General features: G+C 40.6%; 1 protein-coding gene and 1 long non-coding RNA gene across 2 annotated transcripts in view; both read right to left on the minus strand.

Annotated features, from left to right (window-relative positions):
* Positions 1 to 1,399: 1,399 nt before the first annotated feature.
* The window catches only part of LOC145446660 (uncharacterized), a 101,502-nt gene continuing 87,655 nt past the window's right edge, over positions 1,400 to 15,246 (minus strand). The window contains exon 5 of the mRNA XM_080325012.1: positions 1,400 to 1,687. Coding sequence (XP_080181138.1) covers positions 1,559 to 1,687 — 129 coding nt within the window. The 3' untranslated portion in view covers positions 1,400 to 1,558. The remainder of the gene's footprint in view (positions 1,688 to 15,246) is intronic.
* Positions 13,345 to 14,687, minus strand: LOC145447146 (uncharacterized). Its single transcript, XR_013917469.1, has 2 exons — positions 14,075 to 14,687; positions 13,345 to 13,598 (listed from the first exon to the last, which is right to left on the minus strand). It is a non-coding gene; the product is annotated as an uncharacterized LOC145447146 (long non-coding RNA).

Here is a 15,246-nt window from a genome sequence, read left to right on the forward strand (position 1 = left end):
GGCACAATAGTCGAGGAGCACTGGAAACGTAAAATATAGATGTTTTCGATTTTAATAATATCAAGAAGTTCGAATTGAGGGTCCAACACCATCCGATACTTAGTTTATATTGGTTGCCAGATTAATTTAGCATGTATCAATCCATATTCTGAGTCTATATAGTATATATGTTCCTAATTACGAACTTTGAACAATCGAAGTTCATGTTCGCTCTTTTCTAGTAGACCCGTCTCCATCTCTCAAGGTAGGCTATTCAATCTCAATTTTAGGATAAATAAACATTTACTCGCTCTAAAGTTTAATAAAACCATAAACACTTTGCTAAGTCATTGCCATTTACTGCAAGTGACGAGGCATTGGACAACGTCCGTGCAGTCGTACAGTCTTACATTCATTGACATTAGTAGTACGATTGTACCGTCGTCCAAATGAAGGGTTTTGTGCTTCTCATGGACATTGAGCTGTGCTTAGAAATGAATGCTCTGGGAGTTACTGGGTTGTGAAAGTAAGTCCTACCTGCGTTGAGGTTCATAAGTTGGCGGCTTACTGACTCCTTATAGTCATATGCACAAATATGTTAAGAGTTAACACAAAACGGTGGCATAATCAATTTTAGACTTTTTCTGTCAAGTTAACACTGTTCAAAAGCAGGATACACACGAAGGCACTATACAAATCCACAGTTGAAGGTAGGTATTAAAATACACAACAGCTAGGATACATCAGTAAGAGAAAGTATAGAATATTCACTGTGCGCATGTTGGCCACCGCAGCCTCACAATTCACACTACATCGTTGGTACGCGGAGTCGATAGCGTATTGCCCATAGCGTATTGTTTCGCTACGCTGTGATTTTCGGATTGTTAGGACAATAATTATTAGCCTACATCAGAATGATTTATGTCGTGACTTCAATAATATTTGTACTTTAAGAACCAGTACGACAGACGCAATCGGTTAATAACAGTTATTATAAATTGGGAGCTATCTATGATTGAATTGCGCTCTTAAAGGCCAGGCTTGGCTCGTCTGTCCGTCACTTTTAGCATAGCTTGTGAGGGTTGGTGTTTGTTGCGGAAGTGAAATTCGTGCGTGGAAATGTTGGAAATATTGACGACGAATGTGGACATGCGGGAAAAGCGCAATTTTCGAATACATGTACAAGTACATGTATAAATTTAAAAAAAAACGACTGTCTCACTTTTTGCAAAACCATGGTTATAATATGTCGTGATTGTCAAATCATTTGGCGTGCCATGAAAAATCACATGTGGCACGCATGCCGGGGGTTGCCGACCCCTGTGCTGAGAATAAGACATCGATCCTACCTTCGGCCTGGCCGACGCGGGTTTCGTAATAGAAAAGACAATATTAGGAGCTATGATACAAGTGGTCACGAGGTTACAGCGTCCAAGAGTCTATTAACTTTCAAAATCAAGTGCCCATGGAATTTTGATCGATATCAATCATTTGCTGTAGTCAAGTGTCATGATGGCGTGTATTACGAAAATTCCATTCGACTTGAACTCGCTGATAAAAGCAATGAAATTGAAATGTCTCAACTGTGATTAAACTTACATGAGGTGATATTCAAGTTTCCTACCGCCACTTCTCTCGACATGTCGTTGTTCCTGTAAGTAAGAGTGATGACCACAGATTCCTCTTCAGTTATGTTGCACGAGGGCATCTGAAATGTTATATAAGTATATAAACATATGAAATATCGGATTTAAGATGGGGCACAAAGACGGGCTACATAGTACGAAGCTGTTAGGAATAATCGCTATCAGGGCTTTGGAGCCGGAGCCCCGGAGCCGTGCATTTTTACCGGAGCTCTACATAAAATTCAGCAGGAGCCGGAGCCGGAGCTGGAGCCAGTTATTTGAGGGAAAGCTCCGGCTCCGACGTATTTCATAAGATGCTATTATATATGCAACAACCATATCTACTGATTTCACATAATTCAACAGCAGGCCTTCGCGAAATTAAGAATCTTTTCCTCTTTGGCGCTACCTTTCCCGACTAACCATGTTCCTGGGGATTTAACAGCAGAGCAGACATATGTTCAATGTTCAATTTCCATACATGAGTGCCGAACCTCGCGGTATGCGAAATATGCCTGTGAATATTGTGGGTATTCGGCATACCAGTATTTTCATCATCAGCACTACCTTGTTGGCCAATTGTACGGTTCGAAAATAATGATCACTATGTATTACGTGAAATGGGAGAGAGGATATAAACGTGATTTCGTTGCACATGTCGATCTGACGAGCACGAGCGTAGAAATTCCATCTCATCGTTGCTATGAATTGGATGAGAAAATACTCGTTCTTTCGTGTTAGTTCTTTAATCGAGCCGCGAAATTGGACACTGTTATTGAGTATGCAATTATGCATGCAAATTTGAATTCATTACTGCGCATGATCGTCATTCACTCCAGTGTAAGGATTTTCGAGCGTAAATAGGGGATGGCAGAAGAGTAGCTCAAAAACGCCGTTACACTCAGCAAACAATTGTCGCGGTGTGAGCTACTCAATGCGATGTCAGGAGTCAGGACCCCATGGTATTTTATGTTGGAGACAAAATATTGATTTGATACGCGATTTCCAATTTGTAATGATCTGTTTCGTAAATTCATTCTCGAAGTCTGCTTGATACTCTAGTATTCCCGGATTATCGCGCACTGTGACTTGGAAATGTGCAATGTGCATACTGCATAGTTTAATTCGTTATGGGCATGGCGCAATGTGCATGGCACAGTGTTTAATTAGATTATTCGATTCGTTTCAACGGGAAAATATTATATTCCGATAAACTTGATCGACACCGGATGGACTGATAACTAATGCACCAATATCGAACGTCAAACCATTGGCCATTTGGTACAAATCGAATTTCTATTGATCACGTCGTGATATCCGCCCATATTGCTCTTACTTCAGTTACAGTGGAATAATAATCGCACATTTAAAGATTGAATTGATCTGCATGGCTTAATGTTAACGAGTACAGTGCCAGTGTTAAAACGCCGCATCAGAATTTTAATGCTGTAGACAGCAATGCCACCGAGTAAAATTCGTTCTACTGCAACTATGATGTTATCGACAATTGACAAGTATTCAATATGACATCACAAGCCGGCACGGCGGCACCTATGTCTTCGTGGCTGCATCCGATGTTACTCACGGCTGTCAGACTCTAGATTACTATAGATAACTAAACTACGGGTAAATTAGTAATCTATATAGACCAGGGGTGGCCAACCTTTTCGGTTAAAGGGCCACATGAGATTGACGAACGAGTGCGCTGCCAACTAGCCGCGCCATGCGCGTAAAATTTTCAAAGGTGATATTATTATTACTTGGGTATATTGCGGGTCGACTGTATACCACCCGCTGGGCTCAGTTTACAAGGACAGGACTATTCGGCATCTGGACATATCGATATCGAAGAATTCCGCTAATATACGGCAATCATTTTGTGCCTACAGTTCATCGTCGACGATCTTTCTGCGAGCGCAAACGCGAAAAGACTTTCTCTCTTAATTGCGAATATAGTTGGACTCAATCGGCTAAATCAGGCGTTTTTCATTTTCAGGTAAGGTTAGGCGACAAAGCAAGAAATCGTGTAACAATTAAACACGCGAAGCGTGAAGAAAAATTTTGCTACTTTTTTAGTTTATAGTAATGTACGACGAGTTACTAAAAATGTGACTGGACCCTGGATCTGCCAATGCGTCGGAACTGATATGTTAGTCATCAACATCCCAAGTGTCGCGGCCAGACTAATCATATTTTTGGTTGGCCTTGCAAGTTGGCCTTGCAAGCAGTGGTAATAATGCGGCTCCGGAGCTGGAGCTGGAACTAACATATGATGGAAGAAAGCTCCGGAGCCGGAGCAGGAGCCATGCAAATTTACGGCTGCTCCAAAGTCCTGATCGCTATGGCAGCCTATAATATGCAACTTATGAACAGTGCTCAACTATATGTGCCGTTTTCATGAAGTTTCCTTAATTTATTTGCATAGGCTACGTGGCACACAAGACCTTAAAAGGCGACAAGTGCAAACTTTCATGGACCTGGCTATCTAGCTCCGGCCTGAAACCGGCAAGCGAAGGATTCATTTTCGCAGCAGAAGAACAATCGCTTCCTACAAAATACTATCGCAAAAGAATCCCGAGGCAAAACACGGACGGCAAGTGCAGAATGTGCCACAACCAGTATGAAACTGTAGCACATGTTATGTCCGTCTGTGGTTCACTTGCACCGAATACACATGGAGACACAATAGGATTGGTCACCACATTCATCTTCAATTATACAAATATTTTAACATAACCACTTCGACAAAAATTGGTAGATCACAGGCCAGCACTAGTGACAGGAAATGACCAAGTAAAAATTCTGTGAGATGTACCAGTTACAACTGACCGCGAAATTAGGAGCAGCCGCTCGGATATGATAGTCAAAATAAAAACGAAAAGAGGATGCTTATTCATTGAACTAGCCGTCCTAGCTGATACTACAAAAGGAATCAGAAAAACAATAGAAATACGAAGACCTCAAGACGGAATGTGGTGATGCAAAATGAACATTGTACCGATAATCAGTGGCGATGCAGGGGTCGTAAGCAAAACACAGATTCCGGGAAACTTACGATTCGACATGATCCAAAAGATCGTGTGATTGGGCACTGTGTATATTCTTCGGAGGGCCTTGAATCAGGGTTGTAACCAAGTCACATGGTTCCGAGTCACGAGTCAATCATACTTTTGTGGTTTTGACTCGAGTCGAGTCGAGTCATTTTCAATTCATCACAGACTCGAGTCCGAGTCCAAGTCACCGTTTAAAGCAGGGGTTCTCAACCTGGGGGCACGCCCCCCTTGGGGGGCGCGGGAGGCTCTCAGGGGGGGGGGGCGCGAGAAATTGACGAAGTCAATGTAGGGGGGGCGCGAGAAATTGACAAAGTCAGTATAAATTGTACGTGTCTAAACATGTGTTTCACATCCATTATGAGAAGACGATTAATGAAGATGAAATTTATTCTATATTCAAGAAAGCTTGCAACTCTAGCAACCGCGCTCAACGGAGTATAGTCTGATTTCAACTTCATTTGAGCAAATTTTTGAAATTCTTTTGAGATATAGAGAGCAATTCCCACGTGTAAGTCATTCATTGCTTCATAGCTTTGACAGCAGCCTAAAGCTTGTCGCGTTGGGCAGCTGTTGTTAGTATCTTGCGAACTGCGCTGCCTAAGACAGACTTAGATGCAACATAGGTTGCCCGGATTCGCCCTCAATTAGGCTATAAATCAACACAATTTAATTAATTTCCAAAACTGATCAAATTTAGCCTGGCAGGACAGAACGACGCCTTGCTCTCTGTACTCACTACCAGCATCAGGATTAGTCTCAGGGTGACCTACCTTAAAATTAATTATTGGATGTCTTTTTCAATGTTTTTTTGTTATTTTCAAACAAGTTTGGAGAAATTTGTCAGCAATGTAAAAGACTCAACAACTGGAATGCAGATTCAAAATTGGCGTAAGATATACCTTATGTATACTATTAGATCAGCGGTGGGCAGCCTGCGGCCGTAGAAGGGAATTTGAGCGGCCGTCGACGCCTAATTCAATTAGTATGTGTTTATATGCAAATTGCAATTACGAATTCACTCCCGCATTTTCGAGAGATTTTAATTAATCTTGAAATTTTCTTCGCCCTTCGCGCAATTCAACAAGAATTCAATTTTCGATTTTAATGCAGCGGAATGGGAATTGGCAAGAAATAACAATTCGTTCGCGGCCCTGAAAAATTTTCGCGCTCCGCGCGACAATATGCACCTCCCGGCAACTATTCATAACATTGCCACTCGCTATTTCGGTGCGCACAATAGGCCATTGTGAAAAGTAGAATAGTCCGGAGTTCACCGGGAATGGACATGGACAGTTTACCATAGGAATTTTGCGTATAGATCGTTCATTGCGGCTATGCCCTGGAACGCGGCCTTTCGCTACAAAAGCAATCGAAATGTGGCCATGCTTATCAAAAACGTTGCCCACCTCTTTATTAGATGATGTGCTCTTTTTGACATGACGATAAATGCAAGAGGGGGCAGGGGGGGCGCGATTTTTTTGACCATCTCCAAGGGGGGCACGTGTCAAAAAAGGTTGAGAACCACTGGTTTAAAGGGTCAAGTCCGAGTCATGGTGTTATGACTCGAGTCGAGTCCAAGTCACAGTATTGAAGTCATGTTCAACTCGTGTTTTCAATCCTGCCTGGGTCTGGGTGATATCGAATTCCCTGTTTGCGAAACATGCTCATTTTGTCCCTATCAGAGTCTTGGCACGTGTTTATTTAGGCAGATAACGGACAGGTCCTGGCCTCATTTACCGATGCTAAAGATAACTTTACTAATCTTAGAACTTAAAATCAAAAATATTTCTTGTCAGTCTGATACATCACCAATTCAAGCATTCAGTTTTTATTATGAACACATCGACGATAGCTCACGTATAGCTGATAGAGAACCAACGAATTCACGTCTACATACTATCTGATAGAGAACCAACAAATTCACGTCAAGATACTAGTTGATAGAGAATCAATAGATGCATGTTTATGTAGAGGTATTTACAACAGGCCAGCATGCTGTAAAAGCGTGCATGCAACTATGTGCATTGTGCAGTGACAACAGAACAGATACCTTTTGATTATACTAAAGGTTTTCCCAATTGCATTACAGACTACATCGCAGTTACAGCATTGGAGAAATAATTGTACAATGGAGCTGTTCAAAAACATTTTTTCAAATTTTCCGGCTACTTCTTAAAATTGCTAGATTGCCTAAAAAATCAAATTTGGCTCTATTCCAACCAGTAGAAAGCAATGCTATGAAAGAAAATTTTAGACTAATTACAAATAGAGATTTTCGAATTTTACCGGCTATCTCATGATATTGTTACATTGTGTAAAAATATGATTCACAGCAAATTTGACTCAATTCCCACTAAAAAAGTGAAGTTATTAGAGTAGAATGTTTTGGATATGAAAAAATTGTCGGCTTACTACTATGTAATTATATTATATGAAAGAATTTCTCACTAAAATACTCCATTTATTTTCAAATCCAAAATATTCTCCTCTCACATCATTGATTCCACTTTTTTCAAATTAAGCCAGATTCAGTGTTCCTTTTATGCAACATAACAATTTTATCATGCAACCACCCAGTAAAATAAAATTTATCATGTAACCACCCAGTAAAATAAAAAAGAAGTTATTTTAGAACAGCCATATTGTACAAACATCACACAACATTAGCCATTCATTATTACTGACGTGTACAATGCACATACCTAACAAAACGTCAAATGGACGAGGGGCATTGTGTGTTTTCACAGACAGCAGATCAAATCAATGAGTTACACCTCAAAAATACTAATGTGGAAAGGAGATCCTCAAATATGCTAAAGCGGCATGGCCGTAGAATGAATCCACATCTACTGAATACACGTTCCACTAGTGCACTAGATGCAGTAATTGACATGCATTTTTGAACCACACTGAAGAGCATTGAATATTCATTCTTTCTAGTCGCCCAAAAATGCAAACAATCATCGCCTTCAAATCTACACATGAGCTTATCAGTCTCTTCACCATCTGAGTCATTTCATTGAATCTAATTGAACTTTGATTCAATTGTTTGCTTGCATAATTGAAAAGTCTTGAGTACTTTAATTGCGGAGGATCTATTACCTCTTCATCACTGGACGATTTTGTACAATGCATTGCTACTATGTATCATTTTTTGTTGTTTTTACGGCGGCATATCTGATATCAGACAAGTGCAACGAAAACAGTGGTGACAAATAGCGATGTCGGCAGAATTCGTCGGATGCGTTGATCTAGCCATTTTGATTCGCAAATTTCTTCATCTTCAAGTCATATAAAATAAGCCGAGTCAATGACTTGGGTCGAGTCATGCGTAATGACTCGAGTACAAGTCGAGTCAATCCAAATATTGACTCGAGTCGAGTCGAGTCATTTTCCCATTTCAAGAAAATGACTCGAGTCAAGTCGAGTCATAAAAAAATCGTGACTCGAGTCTGACTCGAGTCATTACAACCCTGCCTTGAATTCACCAGTGGACAAAAATTGCACTTGTACTCGTGAATCACAGCATAATTTCCGCGATTTCGATTCTTCATTTTCAATCATCTCTACCTCTGCTCTGCAACCTCTTGCAATTCCCATTTTTCATCTACCGCAATTCTGTAATCTGACTTGTTCATGTATTGCATAGGAATAGCAATTTGACTGTATTACTGAATTTTTAAAAATTTTCTCTGTTCTCTCCATTTTCGTTTGGGGACAGGTTGCTCCCCGGATTATGTGTGTAGTTACCAGTTTTACTGAGATTAAGGAAAATAACAACAGTCCTCAACTATAGGGGCAAAAATCATTTAACACTGTCTAGTGTCCATATTTACGTACGCCTATTATTCAGTAACAACCTACACACAAAAAAATCTGGTAGATTTACTGGGAAATCTCTGTAAATTTTGCAACGAATTACTAGTCGCAGCCCATAGCTGTGAGTAGCTTGTAATTTTACATTTTGATGTGTAATATTACCTTAATTTAGCTGTGAAGTCAAGTTACCAGAATTTATTCGCAAAATTACTGGCAGTTAATCGTTCCTGCAGTATATCAGGCTATTGGCAAAATTGATTAGCTTGAAAATCGCTGCGGCCAATGTTATACGTGGAACTGAATGTTACTGATATCATTTTTTGTGGTGATTCGACCTGATTCAACCACGTTCGCGAGACTGGGGTCTATCATACGGAAATTGTTGGCCCTAGTACCAATTTCATTAAAGTACATACTGGGGTAAAAAAAACAACTGACAATCGTAGCTAATGTGGTACACCATAGCCACTATATTATATTATAAGGCTATGGCTATACGGCCGGTTTCGTTGGTTACCAGGGATAGGACCGATAAGTTAAAATATCAGTTTAGGATGTATAATATTGTTCGGGAAACTGGAAATATCAGCACCGCATGCTTAGTTGACCATTTGTTAATGGCGGACATCGCGATCTGTCATAGGTTACAGTAGGTTAGGGTTACGCGTTACTGCTTTTTCTGAGTTTCGTAGTAAACAACCAACGCACAACTGTGACATCACAAGCAGCGTCTGGGTAAGTATATGTATAGTAAGTAGTGAACATCACGTGGAATATATATCAATTTATACGAGATTAGATGGAAAAGAAAGGGACTATATGTAATGATAATTGTTTCTGTATGAAAAAATACGACCTAAATCAAACATTATAACGTGGCCGGTAAATATTATTGGTGGCATGTCAGCGGATGAATACCACTCGATTTGAAATCGTTCGAGTGTCGTATCGTCGTCTGGCCATTATTGAGATTTGAGCAAAGGGTGGAGCGCCATTATGGAATCGGTCATCGGTGTCTCGCTAAACGCACCGGGATTCCAACCCGGGTGGAGCGAAGCTTGTTGTGCGTGAAGAAAGTGGATCCTTGAAGATTCCTAGGAATGCTGAATGGGATACGCATCGTAAAAGGTACAGTACTACATAGTATTTGTTACCGTGAATATCTACGACTGTGCACACCATCGGGATGACTTTGATTTCATTATTGAAATATTTCATTCGCCGCATTCTCTGTTCTATTTTGGGATATTAGTCGACTTACATAGTGACCTGTGACACCACATACTCCGCCACAGAGGAGTTGAAACTGTTGGTTTGTCCATGTAATTTTCGGGCCATAGAGATGTTTCCATCCACTGCTGGATTTGTTTGGCACACATGCCACCTCAAATGAGGAACCTTTTGCTTCAATACATTAGATCAGTGGTTCTCAACCTGCGGGGCGCGAGAAATTGACTAAGTCTGTCTGAATTCTGACTAAACATGTGTTTCACAACCATTTTCAGAAGACGATTGTTGAAGAAGAAACTTATTTCGTATTCAAGAAAGCTCGCCAAATTCAAACTCCAGCAGTCGCATTCAACTTCATTTGAGCAGATTTTTGATATTCTTTGAAGATTTAGAGCAATTCCCACGTGTAAGTCATTCATTACTTCATAGATTGGGCAGTAGCCTAAAGCTCAGTGCACTGGGTAGCTGTTGGTAATAGCTGGCGAACTGCACTACTTAAGACAGACTTAGATGCAATATAGGTTGCTATGCGGCGGCTATGCCCTGGAATGCGGCCTTAGGCTACCTAAGTAATTGAAATGTGACCGTGATTAGCAAAAAGGTTGCCTATCTCTGTATTAGATGATGTGCTCTTTTTGACGTGACGATAAGTGCAGGGGGGCGTAAACTTTTTGGCCATCGCCGAGGGTGGCGCATGTCCAAAAAGGTTGAGAACCGCTGCATTAGATAAAGTAAGTCATGAATCTCTGCTATATCATGTAAAAGGCGGAGCCGTCGTCACAAAATGTACCAGTAACGGTACTTCAAAAATTGTTATATTTTTGTTAGCCTATTTGTCTTAGTAGTTATTGTAATGTCATGTCTAGATTAGGAACTTTGCTTAATATAGCGACTTACGCATGAGTTCTTTTTAGTGGAACTGCAAGATACTAGTCACACAGAAGGAATGAAGACGAGAAAAAGAAACAATTGGAAGTTTATCCGGCGGTGGAATTAATTCACCTTTTCTTGGGACCACTTGTGCTATATTTGCATTCCTCCTACAGAAGAATTAGACCTCCAGCAGCAATACTTTTTCATCGTGAATCATGAATGAATATACAGTTGTCCCAATGTCGTTTTTAGAGCGTGAAGAAACTTGCTGTATTTTGGCATCGCGTTGCTTTGGGATAGGTATGGATGTACGTGAATTTAGAAGCTGGCATGTAATCTGATTTACAAAGGACAGCATGTAGGGTTGTAGGTAGGAGGTAAAATTACAGTCTCCTCGTAAATGTACAGGAGAGAATGTAGATTGAATATACCAGAGGTGACTGTAACATTACAGTCTGGCGTGTAGAGCTAGATTACCGGACGGGTGTAAGTTGAATTTACATTGAGTGACGGTAATGTTATATTACTGCCAAGTGGCTGGCCACCCTGCTTCCAGACATTTCGCGGTAAATCGAGGTAAATTTTTTTTTGTGTGTATATACATTCTATTATACTTGTATATACTTGTGAATCTTTAAATAGTATATTCATATTGAAATGAACCCGAATATTTCCGGCTGACACTCGTCAGGGGTAATCGTCAGCAACTAGTAGAGAATTGGAAAGAACATTGTATATCAACAATCGTATCTTCTAACCCGAATATATTCGGTTATAGGTATGATGCATGGTATGGTGATATGATGATATGGTACGTATATGGTGATATGAAACAGTGTTATACTAAATGACCGGTCCTTGATGCCTGTAATTAACAGATGTGGTCAAAGTAGTCATCATCGGTACTCAAGTAGAATATAAAGTAACGACGTCAATTTATACTCGAGTACAAGTAGAGGAAGTGATTTACAAGTAAGTCTAAAACAGTATTGGGACAACTCGATTATTTTTTTTAAATGTCCTGTCTCGAGCCACTTTGCTAAAATGACTTGACTTGACTCGACGTTTGAGAAATGTGAATTGACACGTGACTCAGAGGAAAATTTTCGAGTCAATTTCGAGTCATCCAGTAATCGGAGTCGACCAAATCGCTGAATCGTGTACATGTTCGGATTATTCGTGATACGCCAGTGTGACCTGTGATTTAGCGTTTTACTTTGCCCCATTGCTATATCACAAATAAATCCACCGTAAAAGCATTGATCAGAGACTAGATCTCATGTTGTTGAAAACTTGACGTAGCTTAATCTCACAGCAATGTATTGAGTTCAGTGTTGAGATGATTCAAGTCATGACTTGACTTGAGTCAGACTCGAGTCAACTTTTTCGTATGAATTGACTCGGGTAACTTTGGAAAAATGACTTGACTTGACTCGGAGCTTCAAAAATGTGCATTGACATTAAAATGGACCGAATATAGTTTGTGCGTTTATATTCTCACGGATGTGTATAGATCAGTGGTTCCCAACCTTTTTCGACTTATCGCCCCCTTTTGAAGCTCCACACCGATCATCGCTCCCCAAATATTGGAAACCGAAAAACAGCACTTCGTCAGCCCCCCCGAAAAAAACGTTGGTCTTTAGCCACATAGGGTGATAAACCGAACCCCAGACCCCCCTCAGCCAGTGGGCTTTTTGTCGCTACATATCAGCTATACCCTATTTCATGTACTGTTTGGTGTGTCACCGTATTTGGCCTAAACGCGCGAAGCGCGACAAATTTATATAATTCATGTTTGAATCGGTCAATATGGTCGATGTGGTATGTTGGAAAAGGTAGGACCCCTAAATAATAATTAAACATCTTCGGGCGGAATCGTTGTTACATTGACTTCTTTACATGATGCTATTTCGTGACCTCCTATATCTGCTATGTAAGAAGATCATCAAAACGTACCAAACTAAAAGACGCACATGATTTCATATTGGTATTTCTTTACTGGTAAATGATTTGTTCCTTGCGGGATGGCATTTGTGGGATGGCATTTGTCCTGTAGGGTTAAGGTCGCCAGGACAGGAACATTCGACGCCAGCTATTGAGACGCCTATGGACAATTAAACATATATGCATATATATCGAAGTTTTCGGTCAGCACAAGGGCATTCCTTTTCGGCCAAGGTCTTCTCGCTGCTGTTCGTTCTGGCACACTTCTCGGAGTCGCATGTTTCATGGCCTCTAACTTCATATGTCTTGGTTCGTCGTGGCGCAGTAATGGCCGACGTTGAAGTCTAACATTTCCATAAATCATGCGTATTTGTGTTGGGTGACGGGGCCCCCAACATCAAGATACATGAAAATTTTAAATCGCGCCCTGCGCGAAAACTTTTTGAAAAAGTCGCATGAATTTATAAAAATTACTCCAATTGGGGGATTTGGGGTGCGGTACACTGTAAAAAATAAAAACCTCGATTTACCGCGAAATGTTTGGAAGCACGGTAGCCAGACATTTCGCGGTAATCTAACATTACCGTTAGTCAATGTAAATTTAACTTACACTCGTCCGGTAATCTCACTTTACACGCCAGACTGTAATGTTACAGTCACCTCCGGTATATCTAATCTACATGTTCTCCTGTAGATTTGCGATCGAGACTGTCATTTTACCGCCTACCTACCTAGTACCTACATGCTGTCCCTGTAAATCAGGATTACATACCAGCTTGTAAATTCACGTACATCCATACCTATCGCAAAGCAACCCGATGCAAAAATATCGCAACATTTTCTTCACATCCCCAAAACGACATTGGAACAAACTGTATATTCATTCATGATATCACGATGAAGTGGTTATCGATGGAATAATATTGCTGCTGGAGGTCTAATTCTTCTTTAGGAGACATGCAGTAACACGAGTGGTCTCAAGAAAACGTGAATTAATTCCACCACCGGCCAAACTTCCAATTGTTTCTTTTTCTCGTTCTCATTCCTTCTGTGTAAGTAGTATCTTGCAGTTCCACTAAAAAGAATTCATGCGTAAGTCGCTATATAAAGCAAAGTTCCTAACCTGGATAGTGGACATGACATTATAAAGACTAACACAAATAGGCTAACAAAAATATAACATGTTTTGAAGTACCGGTACTGGCACATTGTGTGATGACGGCTCCGCCTTTTACATGATATAGCAGAGATTCATGACTTTATCTCTGTATTGAAGCAAAAGGCTCCTAATTTAAGGTGGCATGTGTGGCAAACAAATCCAGCAGTGGATGAAAACATATCTATGCTATGGCTCGAAAATGACATTACCAAGACAACAGTTTCAACTCCTCCGCAGCGGAGTATGTGGTCACTGTATAAGTCGACAAATATCCCAAAATAGAACAGAGAATGCGGCGAACGAAATATATCAATCATGAAATCCAAGTCATCGAGGGCTGGTGTGCAGAGTCAGATATTCACGGTAACAAATACTATGTAGTACTGTATTACCTTTTAAGATGCGTATTCCATTCGGCATTCCTAGGAATCTTCAACGATCGTGTCCACTTTCTTCAAGCACAACAAGCTTCGCTCCACCCTTTGCTCAAATCTCACTAATGGAATGGCCACTGGCCAGACGACACTCGGACGATTTCGAAATAAATGGTATTCATCCGCTGACACATGACACCAATAATATTTACTGGCCACGTTATAATATTTGATCCGGGTCGTTTTTTCCATACAGAAACATTTATCATTGCATATAGTCCCTTTTTTCATCTAATTTCGTATAAATTGATATATATTCCATGTGTTGTTCACTACTTACTGTACTTTCCTAACCAGACGCTGCTTGTGATGTCACAGTTGTGCGTTGGTTGTTTACTACAAATCTCAGAAAAAGCAGTCACCTAATGTAACCTATTACAGGTCGTCTTGTCCGCCATTAACAAATGGTCAGCTGAGCATGCGGTGCTGATATTTCTAGTTTCCCCGAGCAATATTATACATCCTGAACTAATTTTCTAACTTATCAGCCTTATCCGTGACAACGAATGTAGCCAGCGAGACTGGCCGTACAGCCATTGCCTTATAATATAATATGGCTACGGTGTACCACATTATAGCTACGATTGTCAGTTATTTCTTGTACCCTACTAAACTTAAATTGATACTAGGGCCAACAATTTCGGTATGACAGACCCCAGTGTCGCAAACGAGGGTCAATCAGGTCAAATCACCTCTAGAATGATATATCAGTAACATTCAGTTCTACGTATACATTGGCTGCAGCGATTTTGAAGCTAATCAATTTTGCCAATAGCCCGGTAAAGTGCAGTAACGAGTAACTGTCAGTAATTTTGCGAAGAAATTCTGGTAACTTACTTTACAGCTATATTGAGGTAATATTACATATCAAAATGTAAAATGACAAGCTACGCACAGTAATTGGCTGCGACCGGTAATTCGTGATAAAATTTACAGAGATTTCCCAGTAAATCTACCAGATTTTTTACAGTGTAGTTACGGTCCCGATTCCAATATAGCCGTTTAAACGCGCTATCGCCCCCTATCTCCCCCTTCGTTGTTTTCGCCCCCTATCGCCCCCTTTGTCCGTTTTCGCCCCCCTATCGCCCCCTTCGTTATTTTCGCCCCCCTAGACCGCCAAATCGCCCCCT

This window comes from Botryllus schlosseri, chromosome 9 (assembly GCF_051294905.1).
Source record: "Botryllus schlosseri isolate E-star chromosome 9, Bs_hap1, whole genome shotgun sequence".
NCBI lineage: Eukaryota > Metazoa > Chordata > Ascidiacea > Stolidobranchia > Styelidae > Botryllus > Botryllus schlosseri.